Source organism: Anas platyrhynchos, chromosome 5 (genome assembly GCF_047663525.1).
Source record: "Anas platyrhynchos isolate ZD024472 breed Pekin duck chromosome 5, IASCAAS_PekinDuck_T2T, whole genome shotgun sequence".
NCBI lineage: Eukaryota > Metazoa > Chordata > Aves > Anseriformes > Anatidae > Anas > Anas platyrhynchos.
The window spans coordinates 49,913,355-49,935,272 of NC_092591.1; the positions used below are offsets into that span (position 1 = coordinate 49,913,355).

Consider the following 21,918-nt stretch of genomic DNA (forward strand, 5'->3'; position numbering starts at 1 on the left):
AAAAGAAGCACTGTTAAAGCCCAGTGCACAACTTGGCTAATTATTCAAGAACAGCTCTTCCTGAACATGTTTCTTCTATCAAAAGCTGTTGACACAGCAATGACACAAGAAATTATTTGGCCAGCAATTTTGCTTCCTCTTTCTACCCTGGTTTTAAACACACACACACATATATATAAATATATATATATATATATTCTGAAATTTTAATATAGACAGTGCACCATTCATGACCTACCACAAATTGAAACGGTGGAAGCAGCATTCTCTCCATGATTGAAATACATTATCACATAACATTTACCTCCCCTACCCGGACATTTATTCTCTTCTTTATTTCTACTTAATACTTTCATAAAAGATAGATTTTATGTTTATTTATTTATTAACTGTATGTGTTAATGTCTAGGTTCTTTAGTTGTGCTTATTTCCCCCCTGCATGTATATAATTTCACTTGAATGCATATTTTTCACACACTTATTATTCACATTCATTCAAAGTGGGGCTCATCTCACCTAATTTGAGCTCTGAATTTAGTCTAATTTAGTCCTGTCATCAGGAGGGAGAGAGAAGCACCTCCAGTAAGTGATTCATCTCACTTGCTGTCAGCATTTGTCCTAAGATATAATATATCTCTGTCTGATATCAGAGGCTGACTCTCAGGCTGGCTCTTTTTTGGCTGGCTGCTTTAATCTAGAAGCCTAACTTTTGTATAGCTGGGATTAGGAAAGATGAATCCTACCCTTCTATTCCCCAGTTAGTCTTCAGTTTGAGCGTTCCAAAAAGTATTTAACATGCCCCTTTTTATCATTTTAACTGTGGAATGGCAGCATCTAAAACCTAAAATGCAGTTTCCATTGACCTCTTTTGGTCTAAGATTCTACAGTTAGGCTTCAACTGATGTTTGTTTCTACTAAGTGCTATGTATAAATGCAACAAGAACAAGGAAGAACTTGTAACCTAAAGACAGGCTTGACAAAGTGAAGGAAGATGGAAGAGTTGTATCTTTTCAGAGGCTGGTAAAGACACAGAGATTGAGTGACTTGTCCAGGATGATGAAGCAGTAGTGGAAAATGGGCCATGATTTATTGACTTTCAGTCCAGTGCCCCTAGCTTAAGACAAACCTTTTTTTTCCCCAAGTAACCCATACTAAGTTTGTATGATATAAAAGCATACATGCCTTTCCCCCTTTTTTTACTCATAGTTATTGACTTGGTAAGTTTTCTTTTGAGTATACAATGAAATCATCAGTGAGTGTATGCACATCCTTTACATAATTTGAACAAGTGAATTGTAGTGTGCCGTAATTACACAGAAGTACAGGATTTAGAAGAGAGGAAAGCTGTTCAGTTAACTGTAACTCCACACAGATTAATAAAAAGAACTCAGTTGCCAGTTATTAATAGACTTTTGAAAGTCTCAACTTTAAGGTATTTTATTTACAAAATTATTATGAACAGCCTCTAGCAAAATACTTCAGTTATTAACATGAATATTGCATTCTTTTTCCCTTAAATTGGACATGCAGGAACTGTAAATGAAAATGATTCTTTCTTCAGAGAGTAAATCACAGGAGCAATCTTAAGCAAACTGGCAGTTTTCTAATAGAGCAGAATTCTATTCCCAGAGAGCTCTCAAAAAGATTTCAATTAGATGTTAAATTAGACACCTGAAATTCACATATTTATCTCAGCTCCTTAGGCAAAAATAACAAGATAATAACTTGATCAGCTCAGAGGATTTGGTGTTCTATTGCAAAATGTCTTCCTTTTGAAAGAGATCAAAATTGCAGTTTGCAATATAAAAAATTTATACTGCTTGTCTGCATGGAAGGTTGAAGTGAATAGCTTCCTGAGAGAAGAAGAAAAGAATCCCTACTGCTTTGAATGCTCATTTGAGAGATGAAGCACACTGATAAATATGCAATGTGAATAAACTTTTCAAATGTGCAATGAATGTATAATAGAAAAATAGGTATCAGTGAAATCAGGTATGTTATACTTTGGCATCTATCTCCAGTTAGCATTTTGGGTTTCTCCTTTTTTTTTTTTCTAAACAAAAATTTCAATTTTTTTTTTTTCTGCATCTGCATTAAAAGTTATTGGAAAGACACAAAGTTCAACACAATGGCACAGCGAATGACTATATGCTTTCTATAACCATGTTAGAAGAGGAAAGATAGATTTGTTCTTATAGAATCCCTATGAAGGTTTACTGTAACTTAAACTGTTCTTAGATTAAATACCTTTACATGTGAATATTTTTACAACCAAACTAACCACAAAATATTTGTATGTTGCATTATATTTTAGAAGTGTTTTGTATTTCCCCAAAGGAAAGAGAGGTAGTAATGAAACCCAATTGCTAGTACTCATACTATATGGAATTTTATGAGTCTTTGCCTGTAGGAAAGATGAAACTGGCCATAAATATAGTGAAGAGGTCAAAGAGTTGATCACAGCCCTAATGGGAAAGAGAGCTTGTGGTGTGCAGGCTTTGTGTTACGTAAAGATTTCTTGAATGTGCTGTTTATAAAAGTTAATGATGGCTTACCTGGGATAGTCTATGGACATGAGCAAGGTAATGTTTGCATGTGGAATAAATACCTTTTCCTAGACTAACATTATCTACAAAGTTCATTTATCTTATTTATAAATACCTGTGGTCTAGGGGTCTGTATCTAAGATGATTTATATGCTCCAGCATCTGTCAAAGCCAATGTAAGCCAGATCCCTGGAACATTAAGCAATGTGGGTGATTAATAAAATTATACAAAGCTGGAAAAATATTTCCTGTTCAGTCAGACAGAATATGCTTATTTGTTTTGTTGGATGCAAGGAAGGACAATCAGGATTTTAGAGTCACCGATCAATTTAGAAGACATGGTACCCCACAAACTTTCTGTTAACATTTTGTAAGAAGCTGCAGTGACACAGTTAATGACAGAGAATAATATATTATTCTTATTATATAATAAGAAGTCAGAGAAGTTTCCTCTCCAGTAACAGGGCACCCACCAGACACAGCAGTGAATATCTTGTAAGTGTCTGTGTAAAGGATGCATCATTAAGTAAACTGTAATGTTTCAATGAAGATTCATCAGATGTTTGAAAATAAGTGTTTAAATGTTTGGCTGATTTGGTACTGGAGTACTTCTTGGAAACACAAAGCCCTTGAGGAGGTGTGCTACCTGTCATGGCTGAAGTTTCTAGATATGTTATTTTAATTTCTCAAAAGATAGAGAACATTTCTGTACAGTTTGGCCAGTGAGGATGTGTCTCTTGTGTAGTTGTGGAATTCATTTTATGTAAATGCTCACCATAAACCTTTTGTGCTGTCGCTTGCTGCAGTTACTTTTCAGCATACAGCCTGCCATAGTTATTTGTTTTCATTATTTTATTTTATAGGCAGAGAGTTTATTCTAAGATGTTTCTATGAGAAGCAATATAGAAACACTGTACAATATGTCAGGAGAGCAAGTATCAGCAAGCACAGTAACACCCTGTGTTCATCATGTAAGAAGTCCAAACCATCAAATTGCGTATCTCTGAAATGGTGAAAATGATTAGAGTCTGAACATTGAATATATGTCATTTTGCTTATTTCACTCCTCTCTTTTGTTGAAACTGTGTTCTAGGCAGCACGTTACATTAACATCAGATGTACACTGAGGCTTTTTGTGTTACTAGCCCAAATTTTAAGGATATGGAATCTGTCTTTGAAATTTAACATGGTTGTACATAACTTGCCCATATCCCCACAGCCTTGACTCTACAAGTGGCAGAAATGTAATAGATGTGTGCAAGGAAGGTTTTTAGATTCCTCGCCTCGAGCAAAATTAGCTAATGATATTCATTCAGATATAGTGCAGTACAAATGGGGCACATTAAATGACTTAAATTAGGTCAAATTGAATAATTGAATTTATTCTTTTACTTAAAAACAGCTTAATCAGCTGAGAGTGCTGGAGTCAGAAAAAATAGTTTAATTAAATATTAATTAGAAGTTTATATTTTGAGCTTCCTTATCATTACTTGCAGCAATATTATTTATGCATCTGTTTTTGTTCATTACAGCTACTAGGGGATGATGTTCAACCATTCTTACTCGATGAAGAATTTGATTATGACAATGTGGCATTGACCCCAAAGTTCTCTGAAGCCGAGCTGAAGGCCATTACAGAATTGTCTGAAGAGAAGAAGAGAGGACAGATGTCAAGTCCAGCAGGAGCTGAAGACTGAATCAGATGCACCCTGAGTGACATTGTGTGCAGTGCTAGTGAAATAACATTTTAGGGGGTAAATCTAGCTTCTTGTTTTAGTCTTATTTAGGGTTTTTATCTGTGTGGGCAGCAAATGACATCACTAGGATTTTTTTATTTGTTTCACCAAGGTGCCTTGGAGCCTGAGGCTGCCTTTCTGTATACCTCCTTCTAGTCCAAATGAAAGCACAAAGCAGGGAGATAGTGCTTGCTCAGAGTTGCTTGTTTAGTAGCCCTTCAGCCAGTGAAGAACTTTTACTATATTTTTGTATTCTGTACGCTGATTTGCCTTGGCATTCAGGTTGGCTAAGAAGGTCTCTTTTGGTACCTAAACCCCATGGGATTTTTGAATATATTGGTGGCCTTTAATATTCTTATCCCCAGTGCTCAGCTTCTTTGCTGTTTTCCAGGTGGTACAAGGCAGTTGGAAAGATGTCTCAAACAACAGCTATGAATTCTCTTTTGTAAAAAAAGAAAAAAAATCCTTTACTGGAGTGAAGCCCATGTTGCCTCAGTCTAGGCATGCTGGAATAATTCCTTCATTGGACCAAAACAAGCTAGCATGATTCAGAATAGCTGTATGGCTACTCTGGCTTATATTTGGTACTGACTAGTCCAGAGCTAGTCCTAAAGCTGCCTTTGCCTGTTCTTTCAGTAATGCAAGTAACAGCTTTTTACAGCTGACATATCAGTCTATAGACTTTTTCCCTGTCATTATAAGATTTAAAGATACTGAGTTATAACAGGGAATAAATCTGGGGATGTTTTTTCCTCTGTTCTGAGTTACTTTAGTTCTGCAGAGAAATAAATAGTCCTGTTTCCAATAAACTTTTTTGAACAAGTTGATCAAAATTGATGTTGTATAACTACTGACAACTAAACATGTACTGCTACAAAAACCCTTCCAGACAGAGAAAAATATAGTGATCTAATCCATTAAAGAAATTGGCATTGAAAGGCTGTCAACTTTTTTTTTTCAGTAGATGATTCCAGATACTAGTTTATGGCTTATACTCAGCATCATTGAAATACAGTAAGCTTTGGAGCTTAGTAGAGTACACACAGTATGAGTGGGAGAGAAGAATGTGCATCTCTGGCACAAGATAGTATGAACTTGTGCCACAAGATGTTTAGAATTTATTTTTTTAGTTTACTGTAGAAGCTTTGCTCATGCGGCTTGATTTAACATCACAATTCTGGATTGTATGACTGGTCTTTCTGGTATTACTCCATTAGCTAAAGTTGATTGACCAACATCTTGCCCTTGGCTTATCTCCATTATTTCTGAAGTGGGTGATTAAGGTGATGAATGTGGGAACAGTGCCTAAGTAGAAACTAGAGACCAAACCACAAGTTGTTTAAAAAGACTCTGGATGAAATCCCTGCAGTTGATTGGCTGCTCCATTGTCAGAAATGTAAGAAAACAAATAAAGTGTTTTGATATTCCAAAGGAAATATTTTTGGATCAGTAACTTTCTAGACTGTAACCCTGCACCAATGAAATCTGAATAGCATTTGTTTTGAGGAATGGTACTTACCTAAATTAGAGGGATGTAACTTAAGGTGTAGATTAACAACAACAACAACAATAACAACAAAAGTAAGCTCAGGTAAGATGATAAGAAGAGTGTTGTAAAACTACAAATATATTGTACAGAAGAACTGATTTGTACAGGACCTTATTGTAGAAGGTAATGAGAAATATCTTCTTAACATCTACACTCAAAAGGATACCTGTGCTGTAGTTAAAATAGATTTTGATGAAATTGATTGTAGTAGATTTTGCTGTTGTTTGGGAAACTTTTTTTTTTTTAATCAGACAGACTTAAATTCAATGAAGCATTTTGTTGAACCCAAGATATTTTGAATGAAGTGCTTGAGATCTGACCAACTGGAATTTTCCAATGAAACGTTCGTATAAAAAATCCTGAGCAGGTCTGTTTTTTAAATTATCTTCTTGAAGATGTAGATGATGTGTATGAATCAGAGGGATAAGAAAGAAGCTCTTGTAGAGCTCCATGAGGAAGAAATAAAGAACTGCTGTACAAAGATATCAAGGTCAGCCTTTAAAGGCATCAATAGAAAAACAAGGAATGCAACCTCTTAACATATGTATGTGTAGCAAAGGTACAGCAAAGGAACCTTTAGTCTAAGACCTCTGTGTATAATTTGCTATTCTGAAAACAAAGAATCAGCCATAAATAAAGATGGTCTTTTGTGGGTTTGTGGAATGGTTTAATGAAGATAATGAATTTGGCACTCTCTTTATATTCTTTTAGAAAGGTATGAGGCACAAAAGCTGTAGATCAGTCCTGCTGGAGTCCTATTGCCAGTACAGTCAATGAGAACTTGTCCAGGGGTTCATAATGATCTTCAGGCCAAATCAGCTCTGGAAACTCTTAAGTGCATTTTCTATTCATTTCATTAACGATTTTTCTCTGTGCATTAGGGATACATCCAGCCATTCACTTCCTTCTCTCACAGGCAGATGATTCGCTTACCAAATGTTCAGAGTACCTATTATGCTCCATAAGTGTCATTCAGTATAGTCATTATATGGTTCCGTTTGATATAAAGAAACACTTTGCTGCAGAATACCCAACAAAATTGGAACTCTTTAGTGACATTTATCTTATGCAGAGAAATGGGAATAATTCACTTACATTTACACTACTCATGAGTTAGATTTTTGCTCTTTATTAAGAGAGATGAATATCACAGTGGAGATTAGCCAATGCCAGCTACATTTTCTGAGCATGACGTTCTGTTGGCCTGCCCTTGGGCTTGTTTTTGGCTTGTACCTTTTATTTGATAATACTTCTGAGAGAAGGTATATTTTCCTCTTTTCTGTTACCAAACGGTCATTTTAAAGAACATATATTATGGGCATGTTAAATTTTATACATGTACATGGAATTAGTTACCTGGATTTGTGTCTGTATTTCTGAGGTGATGTGGTGTCGGAATAATATTAAAGAGGAAAAAAAAGACATTCTCCTTTCCTATTTATGGTCTTTTCTAAACACTTTTCCTATTTTCCACAAGCATTTAAGACAAAACTCTCATGTGGAACAGGAAACTGAGTGCTACTTGGAGTCAACTTTGCGACTGTTGCAGCAGGGAGTGGTACTAGCTTTCTAACTCACTCATGAGGATTTTGAAATGCAAAATCTCTGATGTTGGGAAAACTCACTGGAAATCAGGCCTATGTGATGCATCTCTCTAATCTCTTTGTATACAAGATTTCATTGATGTCTAAGGTGCAATAGAGCCCTGCACCCACATCAGTCAGAGAGCTTATCAGCATTAGATTTTTTGCTCACTGGGCTGTTACTCTTTCCTTTCACAGTCTTGAAGGATCATGAGTAATGGGGTGGAACTCTAAGTCTTATGGGAAGTTAGTACTACTTCCACTCGGGCAGGAATCTGAAGGGTTATTTCCTTTGCTGGTTGTGGTGCAAGCTTAGCTATTAATTCTCAGAGTTACTCCTTGTGGGTGTAAAAAGAAGAGTAACTATTTGATGAGATAGTGGCCGTGAAAGAATAAGATAAAAATTGAGGAAGTGAAAAGAGATACAGACAAATCTGTCTGGCAGACATTATGTTTCTAAATATACTTCTATTAATGCACAAAGGTATCATTATATATACTTGTATACACACAGTGCCACTGAAAGAAAATAATTTTAGTATGGAGAGTACTCACCAGATAATTCAGAGCCTTTTGAAGAAGGTGGCATGGAAACAAATCCTTGCTCTTATGGAAAAGACCCTTTGATCCTCTGGCCTTCATTTTCTGCTGCTATAAACTGGCAGGGCTCCACTGAGGCCATTTGTATTCATACAGAGCAGACAGGGCCTTGGTATTTACAGTCTTAGCTGAAAGAATACAAAGCCAAATCAATTGCTGATTTAACTTTACTCAATATAAAACAATGTATATGACCCATTATCTTTATGTGAAAATATTTAAATGCAGAGCCAGTGCAAATTAAATGTAAAAAAGATATCTTTAATTGTTCAGTTGCTATTTTTACGCAGGTCATTTTGGAGGTTCTCTGGTGGTGTGTGCTTAGAACACTGTTTTTTTGCTTTAATAAAAGTATCAAATATGCTTTCACGTCATGTTCAAATCATGAAACTTGATTATATATATTACTAATAATTCTCAACTCCTTTGAAGTTTTTTTTTTTTCCCTCTGTGACGTGGAAAGGGTTGGAAATGGACTTTGCTTTATCTCAAAATTGTTTTAAAACGATCTGACATCCTTTGTGAAAACATATACTTTACACTGCTATACAGGAGCATTCTGTCAGTTTGTGGTGGAACGGGAACTTTGCAAATCAAAACAGGACCAAATTCTTTGTTATTCAGCATTTTTATGTATGCTTTGGTTTGGCTGAGCAGCCACTCTGTATCAAGGGGGCTGCCTGGCTGGCAGGCTGATTTGTACCCTGCTGTCCTCTACCCTAAGTTTCACTCAGGGGTCTGAGTAGCACCTTGGTCCCCCCGGCTACAAGACTGTGGGACAATTTGGCTACACTGACCAAGGACACTGAACCAGGAGCCTTATGCCGGGTCTCCAAGCATGCTGAAAGGACTGGGGTAGAGGTTCATTAGACCCTTTGGCTCACTGGGGCTGTGCAGAGCACAAGGCTCACCACCCTCGAGAAGGAAACCCTCGAGAAGGGCTCTTGCCGGCCTCATGAAACGAGTTCCCTGCACCACAGAGCTGAATGCTTGCGATAGTGGAGGGCATTCCCACCACAGTGCGCTTTCTTGTGGCGGTGCGGCAGTTGACGCAGGTGGCCCTGAGGTGCCACATGTGTCCGGGCCGCGTGGGGAAGGGACGGGCCCTTGCCCTGACGGCGGGCCGCCCTCGCCAGTCCCAGGCACACGCGGCTCTCCCAGGTGCTAAGTGTTTGCCTCTCCCCTGGGAAAACAAGGCAGGCAGTTTTCTCTGAAATGGCCCTGAGTAAGTTCTGCAACACCTGAAAAGATGATGGGTTTGCTGAGTTTGTGCTTGCCGGCTGCTGGAGGGGATGCCTTGGTTTGGCTGGCAGGGTACTGCCAGCGCTGCAGGTGTACGAGCTGTGAAATGCCACAGAGTTAGGATGGAGATTTCCTTACTGCTTGTTTATGGGAAGTTTGCAAGAAGAAAAGCAAGTGTTAGAAGGTACCGTCGTTTTTATAGACAGGCTAATTTATTTGCAATCGCAGTGCCCCACAGTTAAAATGGAAATCAATTTTAATGCCTTATGAAAATGCAGAAATATTTGTCTCATTTACAGCACTTCCAAAAAGGACATATAATAAAATTTCCCTGATTAACAATCTATAATTTTATGTGCTCTGTGGTGTCTTTTTCAGAACATCTATCCACATAAATGTGTTTCAAAATAATAAGCAAAGATAGATCTGAACAAAATCCCTAAATCTAACTTCACACCGAATACTCTTCAACTCTCTGAATATTCAAAGCCTCCTTTCATCTCAATATCCCCAAACTTTGGGGAAGTAGATTCTTTAAAAATCTTTAATCAAACATTTCTCAAGCAAAAACCCCAAACCAAAGCAAATGGAGACTTGTCTATATGAAAATAATCTATAGAATATAACTATTAAGTTTACTGCATTCCATAAGGAGGCAATGGTATTCTAAAGAATGAAATGGAAAGTGATATTTTTCTAGAAGGTGAACTATACTAAAATATTCTGTTGACTTGATACAATTCCTGACAACCTTTCAATGTCCAACTGAAAAATGAGCGTAATCATTTAGTAATTCATGTGGATTTACAACACAGTTATCTCTTGAGCCATTAAAATGAGATTAAAAATGTGTGGGATTCTTCAGTGTATTTTGTGGCGGTGCTAACACCATAAATTAGGGCTTTAGCCTCATTATATCATATGTTTCAGCAGAGTTTGTTCTTTTGTGGCTGTTGTGGTTGAGTACTTGGGCAGCACTGTTTGTGGAGTGCAGGTGTGTAGTTGCAGCAAGTAAACCTCATGTTTAATAGGCTTTCTTGAATCCATCTGCTTTTCTGTGCATATGTATAAAGCCTTCTACTAGGCAGTATGATAGGCATAATTCTTAGAAAGAAGTGTCATTTATTATGTTGCTTATGCTCCTCAGAATAACTTAGCTAGAGGACAAATTCTGCCGATTACTTGGAAGTGTTGACTCTGCCAGTTAGATTTGCTGAATATTGTACACTTGCTCTTTGAGGGTGAAATGTTGAAATTGTTGTGCATTTTTTTTTTTCTCCTCTTTTCCTTATTTTTGTTTTTGTTTTTCCTACGTGAGATTTACAGCTGGCTTCCCTACACTTGACAAGACACTGCATTAATCCAATGAGCTACTTTCCTGCTGGATAAAATTTTACAGTAAAAAAGATGGAAGGCTGGTGCCTGGGCCAGGAAACATCAAAGCACCGTTAACATTTCATGCACAAGCTTAGCATTTGCAAAGCTTTCAAAAAACAAACAATTGGGAAAATACAAATAATGGTCAGCTGGCTTACTGAATGAAAATTTAATTCCCAATTGCCTTTGTTTAAGTCAGCTGCTTACATGCCGGTTCCTCTGCCCACCAAGGATTCTGCTAAGTAACATATTTCAGAATCCAGACTGTCAAAAATACTGACAGCTAGCACTAGCTGAATAGCATTTCCTACAACAAAACTGTGATCTGTTTAAGGCTCTTTGTTTTGGGTTGTGAAACTCTTCTTGAGTTCCACGGATTTATTTTACACTTATAAACATTAATAACATAAACTGTACAAAAAATAACAGCCTGTGGATATCCTTCTGCTGAGATCAGGAAGAAAGGAGATAATGGGAAGAGAGGTTGGCTGAACAGCCAAATATCACCTGGGCCGTGAATGTGACATTTCATGCCTTGCTTTTCATTCTTTTGCAATATTGGCATGAGAATCCTGATTGTCAAAAGAATACACCTTCCTACATCCCAACCCCCAGATTTATGAATGTGCTGGCAAACCAGCAATCCAAATTCAAATGGTTACTGTTCCATGGGTAATAGTATTCAATGTGGGCTACATTTTGGTGCTTGCAGCTGAAGGTATTTTCCAAATGACAGGATTAGGCCCTGATCACAAATGTTCAAATAAGTGTTTTTCCGGTACTGGTTGTAAAGCTATAATTCTCAAAATTTCATTTTTGAAATATGTATTCTTTTTAATACTTTTCACTTGCTGCCCCAGAACCATCAGATCAAAGTCATCCTTCAAAGATGATAGGGGAAAAAAATAACTTGGAGTGCTCTGAACAGAAGTGATGAAATTAAGAATGAAGTAAAATTTAGCAATGTTAAGTTTAGGGAAAACAGTTTGCTGAAATCGTTATCTGCCAAACTTTGCAAGTAGCTCTGAAGTTAGTGGAGCCGATTTGCTAAGGGCAATTAAAAATAGTCGGAAAAAAATATTGGAGCATATTATAGTAGCAAAATACTGCATCAGTTGGAGTTGGATTTGATTAATATTTTCCCTGTCAGAACAATATACATGAAAATGAATGGTTAAAGTCTGAAAAATTTTACTTGTTAAGACTGTTGTCATCTCGGGATTTCAATTCTTGTAATGGAAAAAAGTCTGGTTCAGTGCAATGGTGCAGGTTTGGTCTGACTGTTTCACTTCCAGAGCATCTCTACAAGCTCTTGATTTGTACACAGGCTGGACGATCCATTTATGAGGCATCACTGCCAGCATTTGCACAAATGAGAAATGATGTATTATTTAAATACTCTGTTTTTCTGAACAGCATAGTTGCATTAAAATTGTACAGTAAGATAGAGGAGAGGGCTTTTTTTCTGCTCTTACCAAAAAAAAAAAAAAAAAAAAAAAAGCAGCTTATTTTAGAGGTGAGCTTGAAGTGGAATGTAGGACCAGAACCACATTAGGATTCTGAGAAAACCTGTATCTGCATGTAGCTCTCTGTCTCATGACTTTGTGGCTCAGCATTACTCTTTGCCTGAGTAAATGACATCTCTTTTGATCTTAATTTGGAATATGTGAAGTTAAACTTTTTCCTTATTTCAAATATGCCATCAAGTTAATATTTGCAGGGAATTCTTTTATTTTACTGTTTATTCTCCATGCCTCTATCAGTCTTGACTGCCATACTACACCGCAATCAATATCATATCACACACAGAAGACAGGTTATGACTTTGCCAGTTTTTCAACAGGAGGGGGGAACCTTCCTCTTGCCGAGAGCTGCAGAGGCTATTGAAACACCTTTGGTTGGCCACTTGTCCATTTGAATGGCTGTGTGGACTTAAGCCCATATTTTAATGATGTATTTTATTACACAAATCAGGGAGGTGCTGCTAGTTGAAATAATTAGGAATAAAACTCAGTTCAATGAACTCCAAAACATTGTGTGCTGGTCGCTGTAAGTTCCTCCTGATGCTCCCACCCCATGCAGCTCTGTCAGCATCAACGTACACAACATAGGGACCCTCCCTGCAGTTGCTGGTAATTGGGCTCCTGTAAAACACTGTCAATTCGCTGGGACACTTCGGATGAACTGCAGCTTCCCAGGAGGCTCCCTGGAGCCAACTGTATTTTTTATGTATTTTCCCTTCCAAAACACACTTCCACATAACCCTGCCTCACCCTGTCCTCCCCAAAGGAAGGGCTAGAGCAGACTATCAATGCCTTGGCCATTTACCACTTGTTGGTTTAACTGAGTGTTCAATTTTGCTTTTCAGTTCACCTTCTCTAACCTTTCTTTTCCAGATGGGATTTTATTTCTAGTGCCAAGCACTGAGAAAACAAAAATCTGTGTTCCTTTAAACCATCACAGCGTTAACATTCAGAAAGGGGTTTGCTGATGTATTCAGTAAGAGAGGAAACAGATTCCTACCTCACAGAAAAGTTTCTTTGTTTTAAATGTTAATTGTTTTAAAGCACCTTAGAGTTTTTTGGGGCCTCTAGGTCTTTCTTTCTTTCTCTCTCTCTCTCTTTTTTTTTTTTTTCTTTTTTCTTTTATTTGATGGTTGATACAATCTCTTACAAGAAGGGGAGAAAAAAAGTACTTTGTTGGCCTACTTTCAGGTAACCTCTAAAAGTTCAAGTGGACCAATTACACATTAGAGAACAACAACTTTTGCAAAGCTTCATTTCAATCCCAGAGGGGAAAAATGATAGAAAATCAATTAACTTTCCACATGAAAAAATAGCTCATATTGCTAAGCTTTTCTTGCATAGTTCCTTGATTATGTTTGGAAGCAAATTGCCTTGATTATACCTTTGACGGGAAGGAAAGCCTTTTAATTAATTTAATACATGCTATAGCAGTGCTAAATTGTATCATGGAACGATTAAGTGGGCCTCCACCGATATTTTTGCCCTGTTGAAAATGGATATTGCTCACTTAGTGAGTCACGCTCTTGCTGGGTTGACGCAATTATCTGCTCATTGCAGAGCATGTGACACAAAAGCTATTAGGGCTGTTTGTATATAAGAGAGGCTAAATGGAGTAAACAAAAAGGCAGTTTCAGGGGAAAGTCTGAAATGTCTCCTCTGGCCAAAATTTTGGAGGAACTTCAGCTGAACTTCAGGGCCTGTACCCACACTGGGGACTGAACCAGACCCCTGAGCCCTAACGCAGCCCTTACTTTGGGGATATTCAGGCTTCAGGTCTGATTTCTGTTGGTCCTGGACTGAAATGAGAAGTGATTCTGTTTGTCATGTACTGACAGATGATCCTCAAACTGTTGTTCAGTTATGGACTAGTGATAGTAAATTTGTAGTAGCATCTACAGTGCATGAGCTGCTTCTTAAAACCAATGTTCTCTTCCAGCTCTTAGCCAAAACCAATTACATTTGTTGTGTTTACTGAGAATAAGATTCTTAAATGAGACTATTCGTGCAAATGTTAAAAATATAACACATTCTTCTTTACAAATAATGTGTTCTTGTATCGAGGTGGACCTTGCCTGTTGGCCTGCTTTTTGTATGGAGGGCTGCTGGCTCTTTCCTGGTGAGCTGTGGAAGCAAATATCCAAGAGCTGAATAATAAAGGAAAAAGTCCACCACCACCAGAGAATCTCTTTTATGAATTCTCTCACAGCTGTCTGAACTCAGATAATATATGATCACACATTTTTCTAATATCCCAAGATCATAAGTAATGAAAAATAAAAAACTGTGCAAGTGTGGAGCAATACTCTCATTGTATGTGCTCTGTTCTTTCTGATTCCGCAGAGAAGAGCTGACTGGTGAGGGATCTGTTTATAAAAGGAAACTTATAACTCTGAGTTGGGAGAGACTCAGGATGGGAGAGGAAGTTTTCTTGCAGCAGTGTGAGGGCGAATATGTGCTAGAAATGAATTTTAGAGGTGACGAATCGCGGCTGCAAATGCTGTACCACAGGATTGGTATGTTCTGAGCTAGTGGGTTCTGCATTATTTAGAGATTTAATTTAATTAGAGATCTTGGATTTAATAGCTAACATTTTGAATTGTGACAGAATTGGGCTGGCAAACATCAGTATGCAAGGAGCGTGGTCAGATGCACTCGTTAGACTTGTGTACCAGTAAAGATGCTTCGTATTGACTAGCATGGCAAGGCCAGCAACCTGAACGGCTGCGTGACATTCCCTGGCACCAGGTAGAGAGATGCAATTAGCACCATTTACTTCAGTAAAGATTCACTTCCTTGAGGGCAGGTTTCACTTCCACTGGTGGCTGACAGGGAGCCGATGTGGTGCAAGGGCTGCCCCTGCCCCTGCCCTGGTCCTGCTGGCTGCTGGCTGCCTCTGGGACTGGCTGTAGCTTCAGTGACCTGGACTGTGCTGCTCAGGCCCGAGTGACTGAGTGCAGTCAGTGGATGTATTTGAGAAAGCAAATGTATTTGTTTTTCGCACTGTTGGTACAAACATGTATTTGCTCTTTGTGTTTGTGGCATGAGTGGTCTGATGTAGCTCTCTAACTTCCCATCAATAGCAATTATGCCAAAAAAATATTTTTCCTTTTGCATTATTTAAATTTCTTTCATCACCGTGCCATGCATTTATGTACTTCCTTAGTTCCCTGAGTTTAAAATAGCAAAAATATAATATGCATTCACAGTACTGTATTTTGATTGCCTTTAGGTTCTATTTTTAATGCTTAGTCTCTTCATCAAGAGAAAGAATATACGCTGTCTGCTTGCTGCAAGGCAAAGTCAGATAGTTTAGGACAGCTGCTAGTGCTGGGATCAACATCACAGTTAACCAAGACCTAACCCCTCTGAAAGATGGAAGGGGCAGGTCAAAGACTGAGAACTTCATTGAAGTGTAAAGGCAATCAGGCATGTCTAACCATTCCCACCCTAACTGCAATGTCATCTCCGTTGGGTTACTCTAGGAAATGTGCTGCCTCCTGGCTTCAGCAAAATATTAAATACAACATTCATAGGGAAAAAAAAAAAGAAAAAAAAAAAAGAAAAAAAAAAGAAAAAAAAAAGAAAAAAAAAAGATCTATTTCAGTACTTGAAATTTCCTCTAAGTCCTGGGCTCATTAATTCATAACTCAGGTTGTGCCCCCTGAGCCCAACAGACCAGTAAGAGAATCCCAAGTGCTGCCAGCTGACTGACTCTCCCACGAGACCAACAGATGGTGGGCAGCACTTAAGGGAAAGCTGACACAGAGAGAGAAAAAAAATAAAGGGTCAGTAACTAAAAAGTGTTTTTCTCTGGACAAGGAAGATTGAAGGGGTGAGAGCAAATACATGAATTGGTTTGGGAAAATGTGTTGGAAATTGGTATGGGGCTTGCTGAGCATCATGCAAGAGCTCCAAATGCTCTGGCTACTCTTTTCCAGTACCTAAGTCCAAAATAAGTATTTGTTTAGGGAAAAAATTCTTTTTTTTTTTTTTTTTTTTTTCTTTCTAAAATAACGGGGACAGAGAGTAACTACTGACACTACAAAAGCCATTCTCAGCACAGAGCACGTGGTGGCAATGTTGCACTGCTTCAGAAGGACCGTCGTGCAGCCCTCGCTCAGCCAGCGTTCATTTACTAAGCAATAAATAGCTGGATCCAGCAGAGTGGTGCTTTACCCAGGGAACATTATACTTGTACATGGTAGTACTGATTGTGTTTTCTATTAAAATAGTGAGCAAGGTATAGGAAAAAAATAGTTTTTCTTTATACTGCATGTGTTATTTTCATGCATCCTAAGCACTGGTGCAATTTAAATTTTGCAGCAATAATGTAGCTGGTATAGGAAAAAGATATGACTAATTAGTTTCATTCCATAAAATCACCCGTATCTGCCCGAGAGGAACACTTTGGGTAATAAAAGCCTCCACCCGTCACACACACAGAAACTGGGAACTGTGTTTCTCTGACATGGTGAGGTTTCTCTCTCCCGAAAGAAAGCTTTGCTATTCAAACATGCTAACCACAAACTCTCGCTTTCAAAAAGATCTCTAGCCTAAATATCAGCTTCCCTAAATGGCTACAGAGAAATGGCAGAAGTGTTGCAGAAATGCTGAATGGGACAAGTTTGGGGCCCACTTCAGGGTGAGTTTCTGGGGTCAGCAGCTGTGGAGGGCTCTTGGCACTGCCAAACCCCTCGCTGTTGCTGTGGTTTGGCCATAAAGCAACTGCAGGTTTGTTCACCTGTGGCCTTGCTGCTCCTTCCAGTCTGACAGGAGGGCCCTCAGGGGCAGGTTTGAGTAGGAGAGGACTTGCACTATAAAGGCAACAGACTTTGGATCTCTGGGGCTCTCATCTTTCGCTCTTGTCCTGCTTTTGGTGTTGCTATTACCGCCCCATTAGTTCCCTTCCCAAGCCGTGGTCTTCCCCGTTTTTTTTTTTTTTTTTTTTCTTCTACCTCTGTCAGGCTCCGTGCCTTGGTAGACAAACCCTTCCTGCGCTTCTGTCATGGCTCAGCTGATTTCCAGTTCACAAACACAAAATTAATGAGTTTTTTGCCTTCCATTTTTCAGTCTCCTAGGCCCAGACGTGTTATCAATCACTGTTGTCCTTATCTCCAGGAACCTGGACTTGAGTCTAGGTCCCAGTGACAGGGGCAGCAATTCAGCAGCAGTGCCCCAAGGTCCCTGCTGCAGCGCTCCCTTACTCGCTGGGGGGAGAGGCCCAGGGGAGCAGGAAAGCTGCAAGGTCTTAAAATACCTTCTTACTCTGCAGGAAGGAAAACGCTGGTTTCTTTGGCTAGCAAATAATAAAGCACTGTGCTGTAATTGCTCCCTTCTCCCCATTTCACCAGCTACAAATATAAATCGAATTAAACAACCCCCAAAGCATGAGAGCAAGCACTCCAAGTAAGCCACACAAAACCAACTGCTTAGATTCATGTGTCAAATTGGTTGGTATAGGCTGAGTCCTGTGAGCAACACATACCCACACAGGCCAGCAAGAATAAACGCTGGGAATTAAACAAGTATTTGGGTCATGTCACTGCTAGGGCTGCTATAAATAAAAGCTGTCTAGAAACACTGCAAATGTATTGAAGTAATTGATACGTTAATAGCAGTGACATTGATTAAGCCTTTTTATTTTTATTTATTTATTTTTTTTTCCACAATGCATTAAGTCCTTTCTCAGTATGCATTTCTAGGATGAAGATCAAGAGCCCTGTAATTTCACATCTTCTCTATTTATTCACAGGAGGTATAGACTGAGTTGTAGTAGAAAATAATCTGAATGGAAGTTTGCTAAGCAGGAGTTTGGGATGTAGGTAGATTCTTCCTTTCACTGAGTATAACAACCAAGACCAAAGCCTTAAAATGTATTCAGGGAGGAAACACAAAAGCCATATAATTCCTTTTTATGTGCGTAACATAACCTACATGTTATTATCATTATTTCTACTGTCAGTAATTTTTAACTAGAAAAGGAACAAGTGGCCATGGCAATGAATGTTCTCGAGATGTGTTGCTCTTGAGGGATGCAGCTGACAGTGGAGATCTCCAGACCGACACGCTTGCCAGTCTCTGAACCTATCACCCACCCTGCCAGCAGCCTCTCTGCATGGCTGGTGAGATGCTTTCCAATTTGCCATCTTCCCTGCCTCTGAAAAAACAGCGAGAGCTCCCATAGCCCTTCAGCCAGTGCTGTTTTGCTTTTATTTCTCCCTGTTGAGGCTCTGCCAAGTCCCCTCTTGCACAGCACCACCATAAATACTGCTCTGCGGCTGTACTGCTTCGTGTGGTCCTCTGCACCACTTGGAGTACAGGCTGCGCTGCTGAGGAGTAACAGCCGGGATGTTTTCCTCTTGAGTGCTTGGCCCCACAGTGTGCAGTCGGAAGGCAAAGAAGTGCACAAGCCTACATGCCTAAGCAATTTGGTGTCCCGCTGCTTTCTGTTTTTATTTTAAATCTGAGCCTGAACTGATGAGAAATGAACTTAAACACTATTAGTAAGAAAATGATGAATCCCTTTTGTAAAAATGATCATCTCTGTGTAGTGCAGAGAAATGGCTAAGCTAAACATTCGTAATTTAAAAAGAAGGGTGTCAAGAAGATTCATTTCAAAACACTTACACTTCTTAAAAAAAAAGTCTGGTGGCTTTTGGTTATGTCCCCTTGCACGAGTGAAATATTAGCTTTCTAGTCTCAAGTGCTAAAAAAGAAACATTTATTGGTCACTCGATTATCGATTAAGATAAAAAATTATGCTTTTTGTGTCTTGTATTAATAGCATGATGATCTTCACCACCTTCTGCTAATCTTTTTTAAAGGACGGTACAAATGTCATTTTCGCAGCTGAGGCATTGAGTCCCCAGGATGCCCAGAAAGGCCTCCTCGGTGTGCAGATTTATTTCCTCTGAGCAGCCAGAAGTATTTCAGCAAGGGAAGATACTGGAGAGAAATACAGTAGCTATAGATAGTAAAGGCAGATGCTGTAGAGGACTGACTGAGGGCTAGGAAGTTACAGCGATCACGATGTTTAACAGTCATTGCTAGTTCACAGCTCATGTACCTTTACTTTCCTGTCCTGATAATATTTCATGTGGTCAAGGTTTGATGAAAACAAACAACAAAATCCATAGTACATCATATATTTTCTCTTCCTTGGGAACAACACAGAAAATGTGTGAAGTTCACATACAGGTGCTGAATTAACAACCCCGTTTTCATGAAGTACATAGAAAGGATTTATTGGGTGGGTTTCAGATGTAGTATAAGCTCTTGCAGAGGCAAAGGGACAGATTCCCCATTCACCTGTGCAAGTGTGGACAAAATGCAACAATCGTACTTCAGATAGGAAGGAGGAAATGCAATTGCCCTTCCTGCTTCGCTGCTAAAACCAGCTTCTCCTCATCTGAAGTGACACAGGCGTAGAAAATAGCCAGTGGAGAGAATGGCTCTGCTGTCCTGATTACCTTTCTGTTTATTCTTCTCTACTGCCCTGCAATCAGCAAGCAATCTGTTTTGTAGCAAACACCATTTGAGGCTGCATTGTCTTTGGGTCACTTCCATTTCATGCTTTAGTACATAACAGTGGAAGCTGCTTGCTTTGGGTGTTCTGGGCATCTGCAGCAGTAGGAGAGAGCTCCAGCAAGATGCTTAAAATATATATTCCAACATTTTCCATGCTGTTCTGCGACAGATGTTTTGTCCAGTCATATTAATCTATCATCTTGAAAATCAGTTCATATTAAAGAAAACGCCTGACCTCAGTTTCCTCAGCACTTTTCCTTACTTCAAATAACTGTTCTAATGCTTTATTGAGGTCAAAGAAGAGGACCAGCAGTAGGCTGCATTAATTTTTCCCCTTTCCATAACTGTATTATCTTTCTGTTCCCAGACATACAATATTTTCCAAATCAAAAATTTATTAGAAATCCTTACTACTCAGCTTGCGATTCAATATATTGGGTTTCTTGCAGCTCTGGGATGAACTGCATCTGGTTCCCTTTATTGAGATCACTCGGGGATTTCTTCTTCCCCAGAAGCCACTATTTTAAAGATCCTCAGTTCCATTAGCCAACATGATTTGCCCACATGCACAGCATTGACGTTGCTACTGAAAACCAAGACTGGGATTTAGTTTGTGGGCTGCAGTGTGGTTTTGATCTCCCTCCCTGCCATACTCCTTGCCCACTGCATGATGATTCTATTTCTTCTTTCATTAATATCTGGGGGCACAAAAAGGATGCATCTGCTAATAAACTTTACTGGTGACTGTGCTTGGGAAGTGCTTTCAGTATGGAAAAGGATCAGAACACCACTCAGGAGGCATTGGTTTCCCTTGAGAATAGGAGCAATATGAATTAGATAGCAGTCAGTAACACAGAGGGAAAGGAAGTTCCTGTGGGGATTTGCCAATAACCAACCTCCTGGGAAACCATCAGACTTCAAGTAAGAAGAGTGGGAAGGGAACACTGACCATGCCAGTGCAACATAAATACACCCTGGCTTCAAGTCCGATCTTCTGTCCTGGGCCTTTAAAATTCAGGTTCCTTTGGCAAGTAACATCTTGGACAATAACAGGGAAATAATGTATTCTCTTTCAATTTTATGATAAAATTGTGTATCTGTTTGTTTAGTTTATTAATGGCTTGGCAGTGTCTTTGCAATAGAGGATTTTTGCTGTTCCAAACATTTGAAAGACAGAGGGAGAGAAAAGGCTATTGTCTAAGTTTTTGTTTTCTTTAAATGTTATCCCTGAAGGTGCGTGTATTTGTTTGAAAATAATTGCAAATGTCACAACTCTGATTTCAGCTTATGTGTTGCCTGACTTTCAGGGATAAGGGCACTTAAGTTGCTAGTAAACTCCAGCCTAGAAATACTCTGGCCTTTTCAGTTCCTAAAACATAATTCATAAGCAACATTTCCTTCCTAGCCCGCAGCAACAAGGTTTGACATTTATATATTGCTCCACACATACATCACATAATGCTGCCAGAATCTTTATGATTAACTGATGTAATTGACTTCTGAGATAAAACAAAATGTATGTGGGAGAATCCACAGAATAAAACAAAGTTTCAATTTTATTCCACAGCCAAACTAAGGAAAGGAGGAAATAGATCTTTTTTCCTGAGGACAGCCATTCCTTCAGGAAAACAAGCATATGAAAAGCCACTGCATTAATACTGGTGAGAAGCAAGGGCGAGCCAAATTTATCCCCTACCTAGGCAGTGTATCAGATCAATGTATCAGAGAGAATGCAGGAAAATACAGAACAGACAATTCATCAAGGAAGCCGGAGCAGATAAGTAGTGTTCCCCAAGTTTGCAGTAAGTCTTCTGTCCTCAGAAAGGACTGAATCATACTTGTTTTTTTGTCCTGTCCCTTCATTGCTCAAGTATTAAGCTTCATTCCATGCCACAGCTGTTTAAATACGCAGCCTCACAGCTGGATGTTTCCTTGTGTTGTTAAGAAAAGAAAGACTTGAAATTATACTTTGGATCACAAAACTTGCACCTGGAATTGCAGAGGAGGATGCCTCATATTCCATTCTTTTACTACCTGATGGTTTGAGTGCATTTTTGTCAGTATTACTGAGAAAAAATACCAATTAAAGCACTGAGCAGTTAATTCAGTGGTTAGTTTAGTCACCCACTCCTAAGAAGAAATTATAATTTGCTTTGAAACCACCTGAGCATCTCTGAATCCGCAGATCTCTGCAGTTCAATTCATTCAGAAACATTTTGTGTGGGAATTCTA

At 38.9% G+C, this 21,918-nt stretch overlaps 2 protein-coding genes across 6 annotated transcripts in view; one reads left to right on the forward strand and one right to left on the reverse strand.

Moving 5' to 3' along the window:
* IFTAP (intraflagellar transport associated protein) overlaps positions 1-7,255 on the forward strand; it is a 40,539-nt gene extending 33,284 nt beyond the window's left edge. For both annotated transcript variants that reach the window (XM_027458547.3, XM_072039039.1), the window contains exon 7: positions 4,079-7,255. In XM_027458547.3, coding sequence (XP_027314348.3) covers positions 4,079-4,243 — 165 coding nt within the window. In that variant the 3' untranslated portion in view covers positions 4,244-7,255. The remainder of the gene's footprint in view (positions 1-4,078) is intronic.
* Positions 1-21,918, reverse strand: part of RAG2 (recombination activating 2) — a 489,305-nt gene that overhangs the window by 36,867 nt on the left and 430,520 nt on the right. For all 4 annotated transcript variants that reach the window (XM_038180252.2, XM_072039037.1, XM_072039038.1 and 1 more), the window contains one exon: positions 7,970-8,142. The gene's annotated coding sequence lies outside the window, so the exon portion shown is untranslated. The remainder of the gene's footprint in view (positions 1-7,969; positions 8,143-21,918) is intronic.